This window comes from Netta rufina (genome assembly GCF_964035555.1).
Source record: "Netta rufina genome assembly, chromosome: 5".
In the NCBI taxonomy this organism is placed as follows: domain Eukaryota; kingdom Metazoa; phylum Chordata; class Aves; order Anseriformes; family Anatidae; genus Netta; species Netta rufina.
The window spans coordinates 31,090,419-31,111,304 of NC_140128.1; the positions used below are offsets into that span (position 1 = coordinate 31,090,419).

At 39.8% G+C, this 20,886-nt stretch overlaps 2 protein-coding genes across 4 annotated transcripts in view; one reads left to right on the top strand and one right to left on the bottom strand.

The window, feature by feature from the left end:
- Positions 1–13,092, top strand: part of CDAN1 (codanin 1) — a 29,251-nt gene extending 16,159 nt beyond the window's left edge. The window contains exons 18-31 of one of the 3 annotated variants that reach the window (XM_084287032.1): positions 473–606; positions 1,209–1,312; positions 2,155–2,304; positions 2,761–2,824; positions 3,320–3,398; positions 4,392–4,549; positions 4,685–4,792; positions 5,145–5,208; positions 6,357–6,559; positions 7,243–7,350; positions 7,907–8,009; positions 8,814–10,056; positions 12,139–12,273; positions 13,002–13,092. In XM_084287032.1, coding sequence (XP_084143158.1) covers positions 473–606; positions 1,209–1,312; positions 2,155–2,304; positions 2,761–2,824; positions 3,320–3,398; positions 4,392–4,549; positions 4,685–4,792; positions 5,145–5,208; positions 6,357–6,559; positions 7,243–7,350; positions 7,907–8,009; positions 8,814–8,869 — 1,331 coding nt within the window. In that variant the 3' untranslated portion in view covers positions 8,870–10,056; positions 12,139–12,273; positions 13,002–13,092. Of the gene's footprint in view, positions 1–472; positions 607–1,208; positions 1,313–2,154; positions 2,305–2,760; positions 2,825–3,319; positions 3,399–4,391; positions 4,550–4,684; positions 4,793–5,144; positions 5,209–6,356; positions 6,560–7,242; positions 7,351–7,906; positions 8,489–8,813; positions 10,057–12,138; positions 12,274–13,001 lie in introns of those variants that run through there. The other 2 variants (XM_084287034.1, XM_084287033.1) reach the window with 2 other exon arrangements.
- A 176-nt stretch (positions 13,093–13,268) lies between these two features.
- STARD9 (StAR related lipid transfer domain containing 9) overlaps positions 13,269–20,886 on the bottom strand; it is a gene marked incomplete at its 5' end in the record, with an annotated part of 104,296 nt that continues 96,678 nt past the window's right edge. Inside the window, 10 exons of the mRNA XM_084287028.1 lie at positions 13,269–13,396; positions 14,957–15,115; positions 15,465–15,544; positions 15,981–16,186; positions 16,274–16,338; positions 16,982–17,124; positions 17,709–17,814; positions 18,447–18,593; positions 19,455–19,638; positions 19,934–20,131. Coding sequence (XP_084143154.1) covers positions 13,295–13,396; positions 14,957–15,115; positions 15,465–15,544; positions 15,981–16,186; positions 16,274–16,338; positions 16,982–17,124; positions 17,709–17,814; positions 18,447–18,593; positions 19,455–19,638; positions 19,934–20,131 — 1,390 coding nt within the window. The 3' untranslated portion in view covers positions 13,269–13,294. The remainder of the gene's footprint in view (positions 13,397–14,956; positions 15,116–15,464; positions 15,545–15,980; positions 16,187–16,273; positions 16,339–16,981; positions 17,125–17,708; positions 17,815–18,446; positions 18,594–19,454; positions 19,639–19,933; positions 20,132–20,886) is intronic.

A 20,886-nucleotide genomic window follows, 5' to 3' on the forward strand; every position in this document is an offset into this window, starting at 1 on the left:
ATCTGATTGTTTTTCGTGAAATCTTTATATGTAGAGAACAGTGCCAGACGGTGGGGTGCTGTTCTGCTTCTTGGGACTTAACTGCTAGGAAAACCGTATGTTAACCCAGCTGTTCTTCCAGTATCAAAGCTTCTAAGGGTTGAACTGATCTTCAGGCTTTTCCCCTGTTGTTTTCTTCTGATCCTGTTAGAATTTTGTGTGATTCTGCTTGTCTTACTGTCCTTGTATGTTTTTTTATGGTTCCTGCTTGCTGTGTTAAAAAGGGATCCATAGCAATGGCTGCTCTGTGATCCTTTTGAACAAGCCCCAACATGCCAGGGAGCTTTTTGGAAGCCTGTTTTATCTTTGGTGCCTTGCCCTGCTAGTTAGATGGGTGGGATGCCTCTGCTCTTCTGAAGCTTCAGCTGTGGAATTTCCTGAGTTTTTGATTTGTCCTGTTGTTTATGGGGATTGTGCATGTTTATCCATGCAGGTGAGCTGCGGAAGCTACTTGCCTCTTTTGTGGCTGGTAGTGGAGCAAAAAATGGTGGCTTTATAAGGAAAATCACGCCAACAGCTGCAGAGTCTTTGGCACCCAAGGCTTCTGTCACACAACGGAAACTGCAGGTAATGAAATTGGGGAGTCACAAGTGGAACCAGGGCAGGAGGAATCTCCTCCATGGGATACACAGTGATATCCTAATGTTTGGGAAAGAAAAGTATGGGCCTGGACAGCAGGGAAAGTTGTGTTTGACAGTCAAATATTCTTACTTCTTATTATTCTGGTTAAATTGTGTGACTGGGTTACCACGTGAGCATTGAAATCCAGAGAAATTCAGTAAGCATTCTTGCGATCAGAACAATTAACCTCTCCCTCTCTTTTTTTACAGAAAATGTTAGTACATTTTTCGTAGGCTGCTTTTAGTTAGATTTTAGCTATGCATTCCACAGAAGATAAGAACTGCATAGGAGCTGCCAGAACTCTCCCATTCTTCTCTTTACTAGTCATTTGTTTTTGTAGTTTCATAAACACTGGCAATGAGCTTCAGGTTAGAAAAAAAAATAGGGAAAATGTATTCTATAAAGGTGCTGAGTGTTACTGTAGCAGAATATTCTAGTATAGACAAATTGTCTGCCTTTTAGCTCATACAGTAGTTCTGTTCACTCTTGAGAGGAGGAGGATCTGAGTGGAGCATTCTAATCAGTTGTGGCACTTTTCTCTTGACCAGGTGGAGTTGGAGCAGGCCTTCTTCCACAACCAGCCTCCCTCCCTGCGGAGAACAGTTGAATTTGTGGCAGAGAGGGTGGGATCCAACTGTGTTAAGCACATCAAGTAAGCACTGGCTATCTGTTCTGTGACTGAAGAGCATATCCCTCTGTTCCCACTTTACCTTCTCTCTTCTCCAGGCTAACTGAAGCTGTCTGCCCCTGTCTCTCCTTGTAGGCTGTGAGTTCCATCACCCAGCTTAGTGATATCTGGTGCAGCTTCACAGTGGTGAGGGGAGCAGTAACTTCCCTTCACTTGCAGGCTGCACTGTTGGTAATGCCAGACCAGAGCGATGCTGCCCTTCTTTGGACTCTGCTGACTTTTCAGCCTGTCTGCATGGAACCCAGATCCTTTTTTGCAGAGCTGCTCCATGGCCAATAGACCCCAGCCTGTATGCCCATTACAGGTGGACAGTCACCACCGTTGTCAGTCCGTTTCTTCAGCTTCTGAGGGTCCTTCAGAAAGGCAGCCCTGGCCTCCAGCATGCCATTCATTAACTTGCTGAGGATTGGCTCTGTCCCACGTCCAACTTGTCAAAGACATTAAATAGTATCAGCCTGTGAAGAACACTAGTTGTAGTGGGCTGCTGTTGACATCTTTGTATTTCTGACCACTAACTACTGAGTGTAAAAGTATTGGTGCCACAAAAGTTACCTGTAGCTATATGTTTCTATTAATATTTAAAAGCTTTTGACTCTTGAGTGTTAGTACTGTTCTGGTATCTCTGTTTGCTTTTTTTTTTTTTTCCATGTTGAAAAGAGCAAGGATTTTCTAGCAGAGGTTTACTTGCATCTCTCTCTGAGAGCGACAGCCTCCTGAAACAGGGCAAACAGCTGCTTTCAGTTAGTGTGCATTTTTTCTTGTATTGATTTCAGTGTCTGATTTTTTTTTTATCTTTATTTTTACAGGGCAACACTGGTAGCAGAGTTGGTTCAAAGGGCTGAAGTCATGTTGCAGGATAAAGTGAAGGAGGAGGATGCTAATCATGACAAGCTGCTTGAAGAGGTGTGCGCTCATCTGTATGAGGAAGGGGCCCAGGCACTCATCAAAGGCAGAGAGTAAGGAGGAAAAGTTATTTAAACTTGTGCCTTCCCTTCTCTTCTTATTGTGGAATCTATAAGCCTCATTCGGCTTGGCCTGTCTTGCTCAGGTTCTAGTAATTATAAACCCTGACCTCTGCTCTTCTTAGGGTGACTGTCTGCTGTGCCTCCAGCCAGTTAATGCCGTATTTGTAGGAAGGAATAAAGGTGCTCTGTGTCCCTCTGCATCCAACTCCAAACGGGCATCAACTGCAGTTATTGTATTTCCCTTCTTTGGAAACAGAACGTTTCAGCCTGGGGGCTTGTAACTGATTTTTCCTTATCTGGTTCTTTTGGTTTGACATACTTCACTGCAGTCTTCCAACTAGTTTTGACTGTAAGAGAGCATGTGAAAATTCCTACAGTAATGAGCTTCTGACTGTTGTCCAAGAACTTTAACTAATACTGAGGCACGTATTCTCTCTTTTCTTGCAGATTTTGCAAAAAAAAAGGTCCTGAGGCGGTAAGGGTGTTGTTGCCAGAAGAAACATCTGCAGCAGTATGTATTTTCACTAAAACTTGCTAAAGACCTTGACTTTGCATCTGGATTGTTACTGTTTTTCTGTTGCCGCTTCACTTATCACTGAATAGCTTAGGACAATGGAGTCTGTAGATGCCCTGATGTAGAGGCTGACAGCTAAAGAGAGTCACCTCTGCCAGGCTGTCTGGGATGTTCTCGTTAAATTGGTGCTCTAACCAGTAGCTAACTCTTGAGACTAGAGTGGTAGGTAAATTGCATTCATCTTGCAAGGATAATGCGTTTGGTTTAGAATCAACTTCACAAAGAGTTGAGGGTATTTGTATGGGGCTGATGGGGTTTAGGAAGTCAAAATGGGTTTGTCCCATTGCTCAGAGTAGCAGCTCCCACCGAGATGGTGGTGCTCTGGTTAAATGTTGCATGCCCATATTAAGCCCTTTCTCTCTAGACTTCTGATTCCTCACTATTATCAGTGTTGTGACTGGAAGTATATCACTTCTTATCCTCCCTGCAAAGGTTTTAAATAGTGCGGAAGACATTGCAGTGGAACTAGCTACTGAGAAGGCCTGTGGCTGGCTTTCTGCCAACATTACAGGTGAGTTTTCTTACCTTGAACTGGGCTTCTAACCTGTATATTGTACTCTTTCTGAGATAAAGGACTAGAAGTTTATTCTAGTGTCACGAAGTACTCAAGGGTAAAGAGGAAAAAAAAAAAAAGTAAAGGACTGGCACTTTTCTTTTAGTGGGAAGTGTGCATTTGCTCTGTCCCTTCTTGTTTAGGAATAAGAGGAGTGATTTCTAGCTCCAAGAACCTTCTTCAGGGTTTTTTCAAGCTTGGCCCTTGTGATTTTTAGCTATGGAGATGTTTAGGATGGTGAGAATGAATGCTGTGGAAAGCTGCTGAAAATATCCCATCTGAAGTTGTCATAGCACTTCAAATATAGGGTACAGTCACCTTCTGTCAGGCCATGTTATGGTCCCCGTGTATAGAGAACTTCTGAAGACTTCTTCAAAGTGAACACTTCTCTGACTGGGTATGTTTTCAGCAGGCTGCAGGTGACTCTATTCCTTTTAGTCTGTAGTAGTGCTCTAGCAACTCTTCAGAACCTCTCAAAACCCATTGCTTCAGGAGGTGATGCCAAGAATTTGGGAAGGAATATCCAGCGCCATTTTCAGCAGCAGGAGTTCAGTGTTTTGGCTGCTGCTCAAAATTAATTTTGGTACAAAATCTGTGTCTTCTCTGGGCACAGTGGTTCAACTGGTATGGTCATGCTGATTTAGCATTCTGCTTTGGCGTTGCTTCCTGGCTTAGCTGTTCTGATCATTAAAGCTATTGAAACGTTTCTGATGGGAAATGAAATGGGTTGCTACTGGTACCTGGTAGTGGTAGCTCCCCACCTGTGCCTCTGGCCATTAATGTGACGGGAGCCCAGAGTCAGGAGGGTTTGAAAGCATGAACCGGCCTTTCCTCGTTCACGGGGGCTCTCAGAATAGGAGGCTAGTAAGGGTAGCATTTGAAAACAGTTGTCTGCCTCCATGGAGGGAAGAACTGAGGCAGACAGGATTTGTTCCCTTCTTCCCTTTGCAGCACTAATAAAAAGAGAAGTGAAGGCAACCTTCAACAGAATGCTGAAAGTCCCAGGGCTTCCCTTGCCCAGCGAGGACACTCTGGAGTTGAGAAGGGACTGCCCACCAGGCTGTCAGCACCGTGCCCCATTTCCCTCCCAGATCATCAACGAGATTAAGGTACATAATGTTCACTTCCTGGCTTGCTGTCTTTCCCTAGCTCCCTTTTAATTTTTCACCTCTGTCATAGGTCCAAAGATCTGTTCATGGAAATGCAGACTTGGTAGGTGAATCCCTGTTGTCTCTTTCATCAAGGATGTGCTCTGCGTTGCTGTGGGCCCACGGGATGAAGATGAAGTGATTGACCATGACTGGCTGGAGTCCCTTCTGGGAAGACTGAGTCAGACGCTTCGGTGCAGAAAGGTAGAAGTAAAATAAGCAACAACAAAGTTGGACCGCTTCGAGCCATCTTCATACTTGTAAACTCTGTAGTTTGCTTTGTCTCACAGTTGAGTTCAGTTGAATGTTTTTTTTTCTGAGCTCAAATGTGACCAAGTTGCATTGCATTTTTTACACTCTAGATACACTTGGCACTTGCATCTAGCCTTTGTGGAGCCCTTTGTCATGCAGGATCTCTTCTTGTCTTTCAGACTTTCTCCTGATTACACCTCTGTGCTTCTTGCTGTAAATTGTCTACTCTTTTATCCTTTGTGAAGCCGTGTTTTGTCCAGTTTGCAGGATGGGACAAAGATAAAACCTTTTCTGTGTTTTCTAGTTCATGTGTCCGACATCAGAACAGCAGCTGGCAAAGTGTACAGTTGAGTTGGCTTCTTTGCTGGGTGAGTCAGTCATGATAAGCTGTTTAAGACTAAAAAGGGGTATGAAAGTTCTCTTAAATCCTTGGGATCAGATATTTCACTATTTAGAGCTTGTGGATGTTTAGTTCTCTTTGTGCCTTGAAGTCTAATTTTTCCCTCTTCAAAGCTTTTTTTTCTATCAAACTTGGATGGTCACTCTTTTATTCTGTGACAGTTACTAACTGTCTATCATACTTGGTGTTCTTGTAGTTTTTGTAGTCTTTGTAGTTTCGTTTATTGATACCTTCATTTAAATGTCATACGTTTCTCTGTATTGCTGCCTCTGAAAAGTTGCAGCAGACTTTTTCCCCTGAATATAAATTATGCAATTATGTTTCTTGGTCTCTTTTTAAAGAATGGGAGTAACTTGTATTCTGTGTATTGTGACTTCTGTGAGCGCTTTCATTTTTGCTTCTCTTGGTCTAATGTGTTAAATACAAAGCTTTTCTCAGCGTGAGCTAGTGTTCTGCATGCAGATGCTTTCTCCATGAGCACTCTTCCAATTTTTTTTTTTTTTTTTTTTTTAGAAGTTTCTTAAGGAGATTTTATGTGGTTCAGGCTGCAGTCCGTGCCTAAATATGTGAAATGGGGAACAGCGGTGTAAATCTGCCCATTTTCGTTAAATTGTACCAAGGAAGACCTAGTATCTTTCCTCTCTGTGTGTTTAGCTGCAGTTAAGCGCTGTACAACTTCACTTTCACTTCTATAAAGATACGCAGCTCAAAGCTATGAACAACTGTTTAATCTATTTGTAGAGTCAGATGGTGTTTTACTGTGTTACTCTTCTTTCTTTGGAGTAACACCTACGTCTTCTTTTATTAAATGTCAGTCATTATTTCAATTTCTATTCAGTCTTCTGTTAGGACTTCAGGCTGCATGCCAACCAAGTGGCATTCTTTATCTCAGAGCAGTATAAATATATTCCTGTATAATACTACTATAGTTTTAGAACTCATGTTTTTGCCTGTTGCTAAACTGTAGTCCCCTTAAGTTCAGTGGTTTACACTTAACAAGTGTTTTTACTTCAGTGATTTAGTTATGAGCTATACAAAATGTGCTATTGGACCAGGCAGATAAAAGTAAAAAGACTAATTTGCAGTATGGAAGTTCACCTTTCTTGCTTTTCTTAGTTTCAGATCGTGTTCCTCTAAGTGCTGGGATCAAGCCCCCAGAGAAGAGCTCTGAGAGGCTGCGAGTAAAGAACAATCCCACATACGGCCTTCTGAAACTGCTGCTTTCTGTCTGGAAGGAGGACTTCGGGACGCCTGTTCCCGTGCAGCTGATGTTCAGCAGGAAGAACATCGGTTATCTTTCGGAAGTCAAGCAGCGGGAGGTAAGGCTTGTTCAGCTGAGGGGCTGCCAGTTACCTGCTCCAGTCCCATACATTCATGTTAAGGGTCCCCTCACCTGCCACGTTAACTGATGGCTTGTGCGAGTGAGGCCTGCAGCATTGGGTCTGCTGTCTGGGTGGCATTGTTTGAGTGTAGGTAGAGGGATGCGCACTTGTCGGTGTTCTGTGTTTGCCTTGGGGCTGTTAGGGAGGCACAGATTAATTAAGGAACAACTGGCAAAATGGCCAGCTGGGCCTGGGAGATCATAGGACCAAACACACGATTTTGTAGTTGGTTGCCTTTGCATTTTCAGCTTTTGTTTTTGCACACACGTGGGTGTTACTTAGAAGATCCCCAACTACCAAGCTGAAAATTGCCCTATTTAGTTGCAGGCTAAACCCATAAATAAGAGTTTTTTCAAGCTGTTCCTGAACACGCATGAATGAAATACTTGGTGTGTTTTGGAACTGAGGACTAGAAATTTTGAGATTTTTATGGTGGAATACAGTGTATGAACTCGAGTAATTCTGTTTGCTCATTTCGTATGTCGTTCACTGCTTTCTCCTCCCACTCCTTTCCTCTGTGTCCTGATCCAGGAAGGCAGGACATGAACTGTGTAGGGATAGGGAAGCAAATGCAAAATCCGTTTCTTTTTGAGATGTTGATATTTTTTTCTTTTCTGCAGTGGGACTTGTTTCTTTTCATGCTTCATGGTCTTGTAGAACATGATCTTATGAGAACCAGTGAAATAGAGAGTTGTTTGTGCAGCCTCGGAGAGCTCCCTTGGCCCTCAGTAAGTAACTAGATGCGTGTGAATACCAAGTGAAATCATAGAATGGCCTGGGTTGTAAGGGACCTCAAAGATCATCTAGATCCAACCCCCCTGCCATGGGCAGGGATGCAAAATAAGTAAAATAAGAAATACAAAGTAAAGCTACAGAACAGTAAATCTCTTTCATGTAGATGAGGCCCATAACCTGCTTAATCCCATAATCCTGCTTAATGCAGCAACAGGGGCTGCCTGTCAACAACCTTGTTACTGGTACTGCTGCCTTGGTTGAAATCTGTCCTGGTGTGAATGTCAGAATGTCCAGTGCAGTGGAAACACTTCCAAGAGAATTGTAAAACAACTTGTGTGATGTGGTCTTTTTCTGAGAAGGGTGAGGGTCTGGGGGAAGAACTGAACTCGCTGGCCTACAGGCGTTCATCTTTCAGTCGTCGTTGTAGCGTCAGATTTTGCTCTGGACAACCATCAACATGTTTAACTTTGTAACCTTTTCAACTAAAAATAAGAAGCCTCTTTGACACTTGCCAATAAAGGTTCTCTGGTTTGTATCCGTTTGTTGCAGGATTTTCTAAAAGAACTGGAAATGCTGTCCCGAGTATTTACCTCAGAACATCATATAGAAGAGCCCAGGACTAACCCTCGTGAACTGACAAGACAATCGCTAGGTACCGTGACAGCACAAAGTTAGCGGAGAAGGACTCTTTGAGGATTTAAAAAAAAAAAGAGTACTAACGAAGATGCAAATGGAATTTTTAGAGTTTCTGAATGCATTGTGAGGCCCTTGCTGGGAGAATACTGTGTATGAGAGGTCTGTGCAAAAACTGCACCGGTCTTTCTGCTCACAGACACTTTGCAATGGTGACTATGCTGAAGGATTCGCATCAGCAAGTGGATCGCCAAGTCAGAAATCCCTTAAGCACCTTGATCATGGCTCAGAGCAGCCATTTTTTAGACTCACCAACACTTTTGTATTTGTACTGTGGCCAAACCCAGGGCTCAGTTCAAGTGGAGAAGTTACTCTGTGACCAGAGCTTGCCTGGTGGCTGGCTCTTCTCTTTCTGTCTTTTAACAGACTGTACGGTCAGGGGAGGGAAAAAGTAAACCCCCATATGACATGGAGATGAGCCTATATTTATTTTTCACTGTAAGCTCAATTTCAGAGGATTGATTTTAATTTTTTTAAGTCTCATTTTAAAAGTAAAACCATATTAAATATATACACCAGAACATTGATGACATTATTCTTAAAGGATGTAGATGCTTAAGTTTTTTTCCATTTCTTGATGGAAATGGAACTTGTAATTCCCTGGGTTTTTAATAGAAATAAGGGAGAAGATACCTGATTATATTTTTTACTGAAGGCAGATGGCAGTATTTTTAAGACTTTTTTACAGTATGTGAACATAAATGGCGTGTAGCTGCTATTCGCTGTTGTTTATAATCCTCGCCTTGAGTTTGAGTTTTATCAGACAGGAAATGCTCCAGCAAGAAAACTACAGCCTGGAAGACCAGACAAAAAATGTAGTGAAAAAGCAGTGTGACATCCTCTGGAGAGCTGGTTTGAGAGGAATCCTTTCTGTGGAGGCCAGAGGGCACTTCCTGCCCTTGTGGATAGATCTTCGCCAAGGGTGTGACTTCCGTGCACCCTCCAAGTATCTCTAAACTGGAGTTTGGGGTAGGGACTGCTGGTGGTTAGCAGAATATTAGTTACTCAGTAGATATCTCTTAAGGAGTTTATTTTTTTTCCTGCAACAGGATGCTTTTTCCTCTAGCACGTCTAGGTGTGTGATGTTACGCTGTTTTTTCAGAAAGAAATACTGTGTTTTGGACTAAGTGAAGCCCAGTGCTCTTTCTCTTGCTACCTTACCTCTTTCGTGTATAAAATGGGAAAAAGCATCTGAGTCAGTTGAGGAAAAAGACAACCAGGACTAAGTTAGGTTACTTCTGTTAAACTGTGTGACATGGAGAGAGAAACCACAGAGGAAGGTCAGTCTGAACTGTACTGAGATGTTTTTGATTCGGTGACTAAGCATTGTATTGAAAGCTACAGCAAGTGCCATCGCTGTGCCTTTTTTTAGGGATTTTTTTTAATGACATCAATGAAGCAGAGGTTTCCTGAAAGTGGGCACGCTGTGTGTATGGTAACGACATGGTAATACAAATGGAAGTAGCAAATATACCATAGCATTTCATACCTGCTCCCTGAGGCTATTACGTGACATTTTGCTGCAGCCCTCACTTGAAGTTGTTGTTTGTCATAATAAACATGATTAAATGTCCTGTTTTGTGTCCAAGCTGGTGATGTACAACCTCTTTGTACTGGGGTAAGGTACAGAAAGGTACGTTGCCATGAAGCCTCGTGCAGAGAACATATGGTAACTTCTGTCCTGCATGCTATTGCTTTGCTTATACTGAAGTATATTTTGTTACATGATGGGAGGTGGAGGGAGAAGGTTGAATCAATAATGATAAAAATGTGCTCTCGTCTCTGAAACTGACTTCATTTGGGTATTATATATAAACTGTTTGCATGGATGCCCTAGCCAGTACTGGTTTCATGAACTCAACATACCTGAATTGTCCTTCTCTAACACAACGTGCCTGGAAATTTTCCTTTGAAAGGTGGCCAGGCCTGAGGACCAGTATACTACTACCAGAGTGCACAGCTGTGCCCTGTTGGGCAGAATCCAGTTCTTCAGTGGGAAGCAGCAGGTAAGAAATACCTCTTTTTATTTCCTTTTATCTTTGTGCAGTTAATACAGATCCTGGACATTCTGTGGTTACTATGTAAAGGCAGACACATGACTTTATAGCCAGCCTTAGAAACAATTGCATAGCACTGGAGGGACAGTAGGAACAAGAGTTCATCGCAGGCTAGGTAAGAGCATGCAGCCTTCCTTGAATCTGTCTTTCCTACTGCAGACTATTTCTCATTATCTTTTGAGAGATAAATTGAACTGTATTAATTCCCTTATAGATGTTCAGGTCGCAGGAGCTTTGTAACCAGCCTCAGTAAGATGCTTCAGTCAGTGCCTTGTTTCAAAACAAAACAAAAACCCCTTTGCTTGGACTAGGCACCAAGTCACAGAAACCAAATTAAAGCAGTGATTAGCTGCTTGGCTCATGTGCCACAAATTCCTACTTGGAGCAGTAGGACCCCTACAACATATATCACAAGCTAGCCTTTATATTTTTTTCCTTAATCCAGTGCAAATGTCCACTTTGGACAGCACCTTTTCCTGTGTAAGTACAGTTCCATAGGCAGGTATCTGAACTAGAGCAAAATACCACACGGCACAGGTTCCTTCTTGTGTAGAAAATACCATTTATTGTGAATATGAAAATAGCAATCTTGATTAAGAGCAGAGATGCAACAGTAGGTGGTACAAGACACTTGGTCTGATCATCTACTGCTCAGCAGTAATTTACAGGAAGTTGGGTTTTTCCCATTGTAGATTAACAGATTAGGTATCTGCTAGGTTTTTATTTCTTCCTTCCAAACAAACCAATGCCATATGTAACAGGTACCATAAAATGTTATATTTGCAAATGAAAACATTCATATAAATAGGCTTTTTAGTATCAAGTGAAGATTGTATTAAAAAAAAGTTACATTAATACCGATAAAAATAAAAATTAGCTTTGATAGCATATAAAAACGTTTCAAAACAAGCATATATAAATAACTTAATTTGTAAACATAGAAAAAACAATCTTATGTATATATAAAAATAAACATCTGATGCACTGTACAATAAGACATTATCCTTCATAGGCACTGGTATCGTTGACCAACAGGAGTCCCCCTTGATGTTTTTCCTACAAAACTGCTTTAACACTAGTGCCATGTCCAAAATAAAAGAAAAGAAGCGAAGCACTGAGCAAATCTCCTGTAGAGCGTATGAGGACCGCCCTCACCTCTGCCTGAAATCTGTTGGAAGCAGCACAGGGGACGGAGCCAATACCCTGTGCTGCAGTTTCCACTCACTTTTTCTAGGGCTTTTATATATTGCCTTATACAACCTTCTTTTTTTTATTTTTTATTTTTTTTTATTTTTTGCTTCCCACAAAAAGGTATGACAGGTTGCAAATGTGGAAAGCTGTCTTTTTGTGCAGCTGCTGGGGCCATGGAAGATGCGTAACGCTGGAAGCAAACCATGCTATGACTCAATTTGGCAGGCTTTTAAGAAAAGGCTGAGCCTCTTCAAAAGGGCATGGTAATACAGTGGTGGTAACTTTTAACCAGGACCACCTAAAGATGAAAGCAAAGCAAATTTATAAAGTGAAACCTATTTTCCTACCTGGTATAGTCTGGGGAAGGGTGGGGGAAAGAGCCTTGCTGGTATGCCTCAAAACTGCTATTTTCTTAAATATCAATTTAAAACAGCTACCGTCTTCTGTTTTAAAACTTAATCTATTCATGACAGGAAGTAACATAGAAGCTGAGAGCCAAAATTACGCCTGTGCAAAGTTATAGTTAAAAGTAGATCTTGGCTTGTGACACAAAGGTGAGAAGTGCAACTAGCTTCATTGTGTGCTGGGGAAATATGTCCCTTACTGCAAGTGTGTTAAAGTAGCAGAGGCCGAATGGTAAGGTGGATGCTTGAATACACATTTCTCACTTGACAAATCTCAAGTGCAACAGCTTCTTGAACTATGTGGGCTTTTCTTGAGCTAAAGAAAGAATATTATAGCAGCTTTTATTGCTTAGATATCTAAATGATTCTTTACTGTTGTGCTGAAGAATTAAATGAAGTTATTTAGATATTTGATTGTGGTTTTGTTTCATTTTAGGAATGTGTGACCAAGCATGTAAAGCCTAACAACAGGATTGTTGGACAAAGCTCAACAGAAATGAGGTAATCGAATGGGGAGACTCTATTCGCTGCTGTGAAGACAGCTGTTCATGTTGTGAACAGAAGCGTGATGGTAAGAACATGGTCTGCGCTAGATTTTCAATTCTTAATGCTTCTGGGTGTGCTTAAGTATAGAAAGGCAGGTGGAAAAAGCCATTATGGAAAAGTGCTGGAGCTACTCTCATTTGCGGGATTGAAATTCTAGCAACAAGCTGATTACTCAGTACTATTCCTATTAATGACAAGGTCTTATTGTTCACAACTGTCAGTTTGGTTTCTCTACTTCAAAGCACCTAAATCTGCAGTGCAGTAGAACTGTGTCCTGAGGTGTGGTGGTTTGCAATATTGCTGCATAGTGTAGTGGCAATCTGAAACACCTTACGCTGCCTACTGGAAGTAGTCAGCCAACTAGATGAGAAAAATCTAGCCAGGGTGTAGGGTGGCTAGTGGATATCGTGCTGATTTTGACCTCCCTTCAAGGGGAAGTAAATCATTTAGCCTGGCAAGTGGACTATATCATTACTGTTTGAGGAATTCCGCATTTGATACTTATCTCAGTATCAGTAAGTGGCCTTGCACTTCTGCTTAAGAACTTGTAAAAGCTCTCAAGCCATGTGTGTACTGTTTGCAGTTTTTACTGCGTTTAATTGTTTCCATTGCTTTTTTCTCACCACTTCTTAAACTTCCTTGAAGAGAGAATGTTGATCTTTATAACAACTCTTCAAAAACTAAAACAAAGTAATACACTTCTGTATGTAAGGTCCTGGATATTGTAAACAGAATTCTCTTTCTCTGCTGTAGGTAGAGGCAGCACGCCTTCCTAACTGCTCCAAAGGGATTTCTTCCACATCTGTCTCCAGAAAGACAGGTTCCCCATTTAAAAACTTGCTGGATTTCTTCTAAGCAGCATTTGCTAAAATGATCCCTTTTTTCCAAACTGTACCTTTGTATAGTCCAAAGTTACCAACGAGACTCCTCAAGTAAGGTTTGACTGTGCCTGTCTTATGAGCTGGTATTTTACATTACCCTTATGGATGCTTGCATCTCTTGATGATCTTTCACATTCTCTTAAATATTCTGGTTTCTTCTAAACGCTAACTAGCAAGAAAGTGGGCTAGTCGAGCAATGACCAGAGGCTGGCGCTTTGCAATGGAACTCAGGAGCCTTGCTGGGATAGCTGGAGCACCAAGATCCACCTGTAGAAAGTGGAAGAAAGGTATGTGGTTGTGGGCGTGTTGTACCCATTTTTGTACAAAACATTTATCCTGCCTGGAATAGCTCTGATGCTGCAATTTGCATGGTGGTTTATATCTCTTCTTCCCAATACTCTATGGACATTCAAAGCTTGGCGTATTCGATACTGCTTTCCCACCCACACTGGTTTTGAGTTTGAGCTTAGATTAAGTATTGCTAGTTTGAAACAGTGGTGCTGAAAATTCTTATGCATGTATTAATTAAAGAGCAATATAAAATGTATATTGTAAAATGCATATACATTACGTATATGCATTTAAAAAGCATACACTGATTATTTAAAGCTGATATTTTAAAAATGGTGTCCTAAAATCCTATAAATGGAATCAATTCTTTGAAGTTATCTCTAAGTTGAGCCCTTTAAAGTTAAGAAGAGCATGATGTTCTCTTCCGGATGTTTCTAGGTGATTGGAACTGCTGTCTCAAATGCAGCCTACTTCTCAGATGACTAATTCTAATTCTTAACTGGAATCCTTGTCTTGATGTCTCTTTTATATCTGCTAGGTGCATGGATTTAATGACTTTTGTTGAAGAAAGTTAACAATAAGCATTGTCATGCATTTTGAAAACAACATAACCAAGGTGGACTCCTATGTTTATAACAAGATGAAAATGCAAACAGGACTCTCCAGTCTATATCACTGGATGAATAAGTTACTGGCTCACCATATAAGAATGTAACATAATAAATTGCAAATAAGCATTTATAGAAGAGTTTTGGTGTCCAAGGATGCAGGTTGAGTTGCTGAAAAACATGGGATGAAGTGTTTAAAAGCACTGTCCTAAAACTGCTATCTAACATGATGTACAGTAATTCAGGGCATGAGGTGGAGGTGAATTCTATGGTCACTTAATACAATTCTTATGCTATGCTCTGTGTGTGTGTGTGTGTGTGTGTGTGTGTATATACACAGACAACATAATAGAAATATATTAGTATATATATTATATATATAGTATAATAATATATATAACGTGTGTGTATATATACACATACACACATAATATAATAGAAATAAATATATATATAATATTATAATATATAATTAAAATATAAAATAAATACAATATACAATAATGTAATATATAATTATATATATTAATATATATAAATATACAACTATATATAATACATTATATAATTAAATGAATATTGACTATAATATTCAATAAATAAATATAATATATAATAATTTATAATTATGATACATAATATATACATTTCTATTGTGTGTATGTGTATATATAAATGTTATATATATAATATATACTAATGTATTTCTATTATATTGTGTGTATGTGTATATACACACACACATATATATGTAACTATGCTATATATATATTTTATAATGTAATATATACTAATGTATTTTATATATATTATAGTGTGTGTGTGTGTGCGCGTATATATATATATAAATAAATATCTTTAGATGTAAAAAGCTGTTACATTTCAGAGGTAGGAAGTAACCAGAGTTGGACATACTGCAAAATCCTACCTGTGCCATGTAAATAACTCTGGTGATCTCTCTTCCATTCACTACATCAGGTTCCAGTATCCAGGCGCTTGGCAGAATTTCTCCTCTCACCACGTCTTTACAAGGGTGAGGCATTGAAGCATCGTAGACAGACTGAATAGCCAAGACAGACAAGTTCTCCTGCATGTGAGAAAGTGTAAAGAAGACACTGAGTTTTTTTTATATGGACAGTAATGTTTTGTTTACTGTGACACGTATTTCTCATATTACTTATTAAATAAGCTCTTGTTTCCATAGAATCGTGTTTGTTTGTGATCAGAATAAGCTGTAACAATTATGTTACTGCCTAATAGGGCTTGGTTCATGATTGTCACTTGCAAGTGGATTTTATACATAATTCACTTGCGTCATATCAGTATAGCTTTTCTTCCTCCACTGCCATTTCTGGAATTATCAGCACTAACTTCTCTTCCTTCTCTCCTTGAACCATGAGTTTAGAAGAGTTACTCAGAGAAAACAGGCATTTTACCTCTTTGGCTTCTACAGTGATGCAGCAGAAGTCCCGGGGTTGCTTTAGGTAACACAGGGAGGTATCAGTCACTAAATACACTATGGAAAAAGCATCCAAGAAAGAAAGAAAGGAAGGATTAGGCTTGGACAAATTTAACTTGTCACAACTTCCCTCAACTGTACAAATGCATTTTAACTCTTTGTTGCAGCTGTTCTAGTTAATATGCTATAAACAGTATGTGTCATTAAGATACTACTTTTTCAAGTCACGTAAGATTTATTCTACTGATCTTCTGGCTTTTAACCACTGCTTCTATCAGTGGTTAAAAGTGATGCTTCTATGCAGCATCCGTTTAATACAAGCTGTACTTTGAACAAGTCTTGCAAAAGGGAAGTTCCCTTATCAAATAATGAAATCATTTATTCAAACTGGAAAAATTGAAATAAGATGCCTCTAACTTTCTTCCTGGTTGACAGTCTGAGCTGAGACAGTACCTAATGATAGTACTGGTCAGTTGGTTGTGTTGGTACTCACCCAGCTGGATGTGGCTGGTTACCTTCTTGTGTATTCGAGCTGTGTTGATGGTTCTATCATACAGATGCCTTTTCCCAGGATCTCTCACTAGTCCCCACACAGATGGGAGAGGTCTTTCTATCACTCCTGCTCCCAAGAATCCATGCTTTGTTGCTGAAGGGAAAACTTTGTAGTAAACCAGCACCTCTTTTTCTGTACACTGGTATCTGTCAAACACAAATGAAAAGTCTTGGCACAAAAAAGGGTAAATTGCATTAAAAATCTCCCATTATAAAGACCTGCCATAAACTTACTTCCAACCACCTGCTGCTTGGCACATGTAGAGATTCCTCAGGTTATGAGAGCATGCTGCCATTACCTTAGAAAACAATGACAAATGTAGAGGTAAGAGAAAGTCATATAAATTATATATTGTCTTCAGCTCTTGCATGCTGTTACAGTGTCTTCTACTCACTTGGCTTTACAATAAATACTTAGTGTTATAGTGCTGGTAATCTTTTGGGAGTACTAAGAGCCAGCCTGACTTGCATCTCATGCTCTCTGCTGAAGAAGGATTTATATGTGCCTAATATACAATATAATATACAATATCCTAGGCTATTGTGAGAAAACAGGGAGTGGGGAAGCATATATCTCCTAATCAAGTGATTCTATCTGATCTGAAACATGAAGTTTGTATGCTTTCCTTCTGGCTACACAGTCGTACATGGTTACACAAATATATAAAACCTGCACTGCACAAATCCTTGGGAACTAGAAGAGTTCAGTTCAGCAGTTTCACCAGATTCACTGATGCATTTCAGCTAACATGCAACTCTCCTGAACTGCTCTTCCACTGTTGCAGCCTGCCTCACCTTCCTCCACATTTAAAACTGATCAGTGTCCTCCTCTGTACCTAACAAGTAGCTGCTGGGAGTCTAAAATAAGTCTTGTCCAACACACTTTCAGTACAACTTCCAGTAGGACATACAAGAAAAAGCAAAAAGTGCTTATTTACTCACCTCAGTGGTAGCATTGGCTAAGATATGTTTGGCTAAATCTTCGTATCCTTTTGTTGAAGAGGAGCTGACTGAAATAGTTAATCCATGGGTGAATCTACAGCTGATGCTACTAGAAGGAAGGGGTGGGTGAATTCTGCTGGCTTCTGCAGGAGACAAAAAAAAGTTGTAAGTGGAAAATATAAGGAGGAAAACAATCACTGAATTGCTGCAGAAGGTGTAATATTAAGCAGTTTACAGGGATTTAAACCCTCTATTACAGCAACTGATCCACACAATCCTGACAAACGACTGATAATATTATTTGTCTAGACAATCTATGTGTTGATAATTACACTGCAGTTATATTTTACATCACTCAACTTTAAAGGTTATTAACCACATACACGCTAACAATCTGAAGAAGAATAGACAATGTGAATTTTGGGGACAAAAATAACAACTTGCATGTATGGTCCTATATTCTTTGCAGCCTTAGCCCCATGCTTTTTGGGTTTGCTCAAGAAATTCTCCTCCCAGCCTCTATACAATTATGTTACAACAAAAGAACCAAATCTCCATTTACTTTTCCAAACTCTAGCTACTGGTGGACAGTATTTTTTTGAATTCATGTAATAGAAAGACAGCCTCAAAATACTAGAATCAAATTAGATTTGGATTTCCATAAGTAACAAATATCATTAAGTTTTGGGATACAACTCAGACATAAGCAAATGTATGATTTACTTACCCAACGTTGAATCCTTCTGTAGTTGCTCTAACATATACAGTTGACTGTTTCTAACAGCTGAACGTCCTCGTGCATCTCTTGAAGGCAATGCATTTCCAGAAGAAACCTGGTTTAGGAAACAGCAGAAATGGGGGCTTTTGGTTTGAACCAGGAAAAATAAAATGTTACACAGCAAGTGGAATACTCCTGACAAACGTGCTTTACAAGACTGGAATTTTCTCTTTATCATAGGATAAGTCCTTTGCCTTTGATTAGGTTAAGAAAGGGTAGCTCGACTCTGGAAGTTTAGCAAACCAAGTGTGACAAGCTAGCATAGGTACCTACTCTAAAAAGTACTTTACAAGTTCATTTTTACACACACACAAACTCTCAAATCAATCTGTGCATCTTTCTTCATTGAGGGAGGCACAGCGAAAATACCAGATTCTGGTTTACCACAAGCAAATACTCCTTCTTTCTAAAAACGTGACAGATAGTGGCATTGATGTCAACAGTACACACTGGCTCTTACATTTAAACAAAAAAAAAAATCTCAGAAAAAATGAGAGTCACTGTATTCTGGCAATTATGTGGTAATACTCTACCCCATGTAACCCGTCTGTGCACTACTGACGCAAACTTGCCCTGCTTGATAGCTGCAACAGAATATGAACCATCAGAATAAAAGGTTTCTGTCCTTGTTCTCTCTCTCTGTTACTGTGGAAGCATTAGGAGTCTCACAAGGCAGTTCTTTCTCACCTGTCCATCCCAGCTGCTGAGTTTACTGGCAGCATAGGCAGCAGTATTGCTACTGTTGTAACCAGACGTTGGGCCAGAGGAGAGGCTGAGGCTGGATTCTGTACATAAAGTGCTTGTACTTGCGAGAGTCTTCAGCCTTGCTTCTTCCTGTAATAGATGTCAGAGTCACAAATAAAACTACACGAACTTACCTTGCACAACACCTAGTCAAATCAGTAACAGCACTAAAAGATGAAAGAGGAATAAGCTGGAGTCCGATTTCCTTCAAGGTGTATTGACAGGACAGAGGCTGTTGCTTTTTGCCAAGATCCAGTCATCTACTGGAGGTGCCTGAATTCTAGGTGCCTTAAAGGGTGGACAGCAATGAAATGAGTGTTCACCACATATGCACATATGAGGAGAGGAAGTCTGCAGCTATGACTAATGCTGCATTTTCAGGCAGTGACAAAGATTAAGGCATGAAAGTACAGTCAGTAACTGGGCAGAAGAGGTACCTCCCAAGGTATTGTCCTTGAGTAATGATGAAAAATTCACACACTCAGAGAGACCAAAATGGGTAAAAAAAATGCAGAAATAAAAGTACAGGTTAAACATGCATACACAGGACAGTCTAAAAAGAGAAACAGGAAAAACAAAACAAAACAACAATTATGTCGTTTCTGTTTAACTACATGCTGAAATAAACTCAAGTTTACCTTTTTAAAGTTTTCCAAAGACTGGGCATGTACCCAGCAGGATGCGTCTGTAAGGTTGATCCAATGAGAAAACAAAAGTTTCTTGCAGAAAAATTGTGCTCAAGAAACAACAGCTCCAGAAGGATGTACTTCAGAAGCATGATCAGTACATCAATTCAGTATTACTGAGATTGTTTTAAGCACAAATTTGCATTTAGTTATTTGTTTTTTCTATGCATTATGTCAAACAGGAGAATTACTGAACCACAGAAGTTTCTTTAAAAAACATGCATCAATATGTACAATGCAAAAAAATTTCCTCTGTAACGCTCACCTTCTGTAACTGAGAAAATATTTGCTCCCTTATACGTCTTTTTTCTTGCTCAGCTCTCTCCCGAAGTTTGTCCCTAGCTCGTGCAATCTCCGTTTTGGTTTCCTCTCGTGCCCTCTGATAGTCTCTGAGCATCAGTTCAATCTCTGAAGGGTGCTGAATGCTTCTTCTTTTTGGTTCTTGAACTCTGTAAGGATAGGTAAGTGGGAGAAAACACACATAATATAACAATATAACAGTGTATAATGAGTCAAGACTGAATCCTTGGCTTTCCTATATATTATATGTATAAATCAGGTTCTTGTTACAAACTGAAATAAACTTGATGGAAGATTTCAATGAATGTTTGAACAATAGTACATGTTTCTCCTGAGAGACAACTGAGTATCTTGAGACAGCTGCCACAGGAGTCTCATCAATGCACTCGCATTGCGAGCACTGTTAATAATCATCAGGTAAAAGGGAGGTTTCTAATGCCCTACCTTGTATTTTCCACCACATCTCTTCTCAGCTGCTGCAGATATTCTCGGCGTCTGCTAGGGAGCTCTAGATCCCTGTGACTTGCATCCAGTGTTTGCAACAGACTGAAATGCTTTTGAGGACTCAGACTTCGGCTTCTGTGGTATCTTTGCAGCCTTTTTTCTCTTTCCTTCCTCAGGGTTTCAATAGTCCTCATGTGTCTGTCAGAGAAACACAATTAGAGTGACAAAGTGCACCCTGCAAAGTTACAATTTCTGTTCAGTTGTTTTTTTAAAGCCTTAAATACTAGGTAGCTTTGTAATGTAAGAATTATAGGAATCTAATAATGTTCACTCCCCCTGCAGGTACGCCCTTCAGTCACATGCTAAGAGATGCAGAAATTCTAAAACTTCACTGCTTTTATAACAGTAGGAAATGCATACAAAGGTCTTGGTTAGGGCTTGTAATGTCTTAAAAGGAAAAGTGAGGAAGAAGAATAACGTAGCTCCTCCTGTTTTTTTTTTTTTAGTTATGACTTCCAAAACATTTCTATAATCCAATCATAATTTAGGAACTTCTTTTTTTCATAATTCATTCTGCGTATTTATGGGTATTTACATGTTGGTTTTGGATATTCACACAGCAACATCTATTCACAGAAGCAAGAGATGTGTAAACAAGATGCTTTGATTATTTTTACACTGCAGTAAGTCAATGAAATACACTTGCATGGTCACCAGGTATGCATGACCACTCTTAGAGCTACTGGAAATTTTAAAACTGACATTAGATTTGAATTACACTGAATCTTATACTTGTCCTTGTTTCCTTTAAGTAACCTCTAAATTTTCTTTTAAACGCATTATTTAACTATATATAAAACAATTGCAATACTGTATTTCTTCACATATAGTTCACTCAGTGTGACCAAGTGATTAAGTGCCCTTTACTGTGTGTTATTTATCCTGCATGAAGT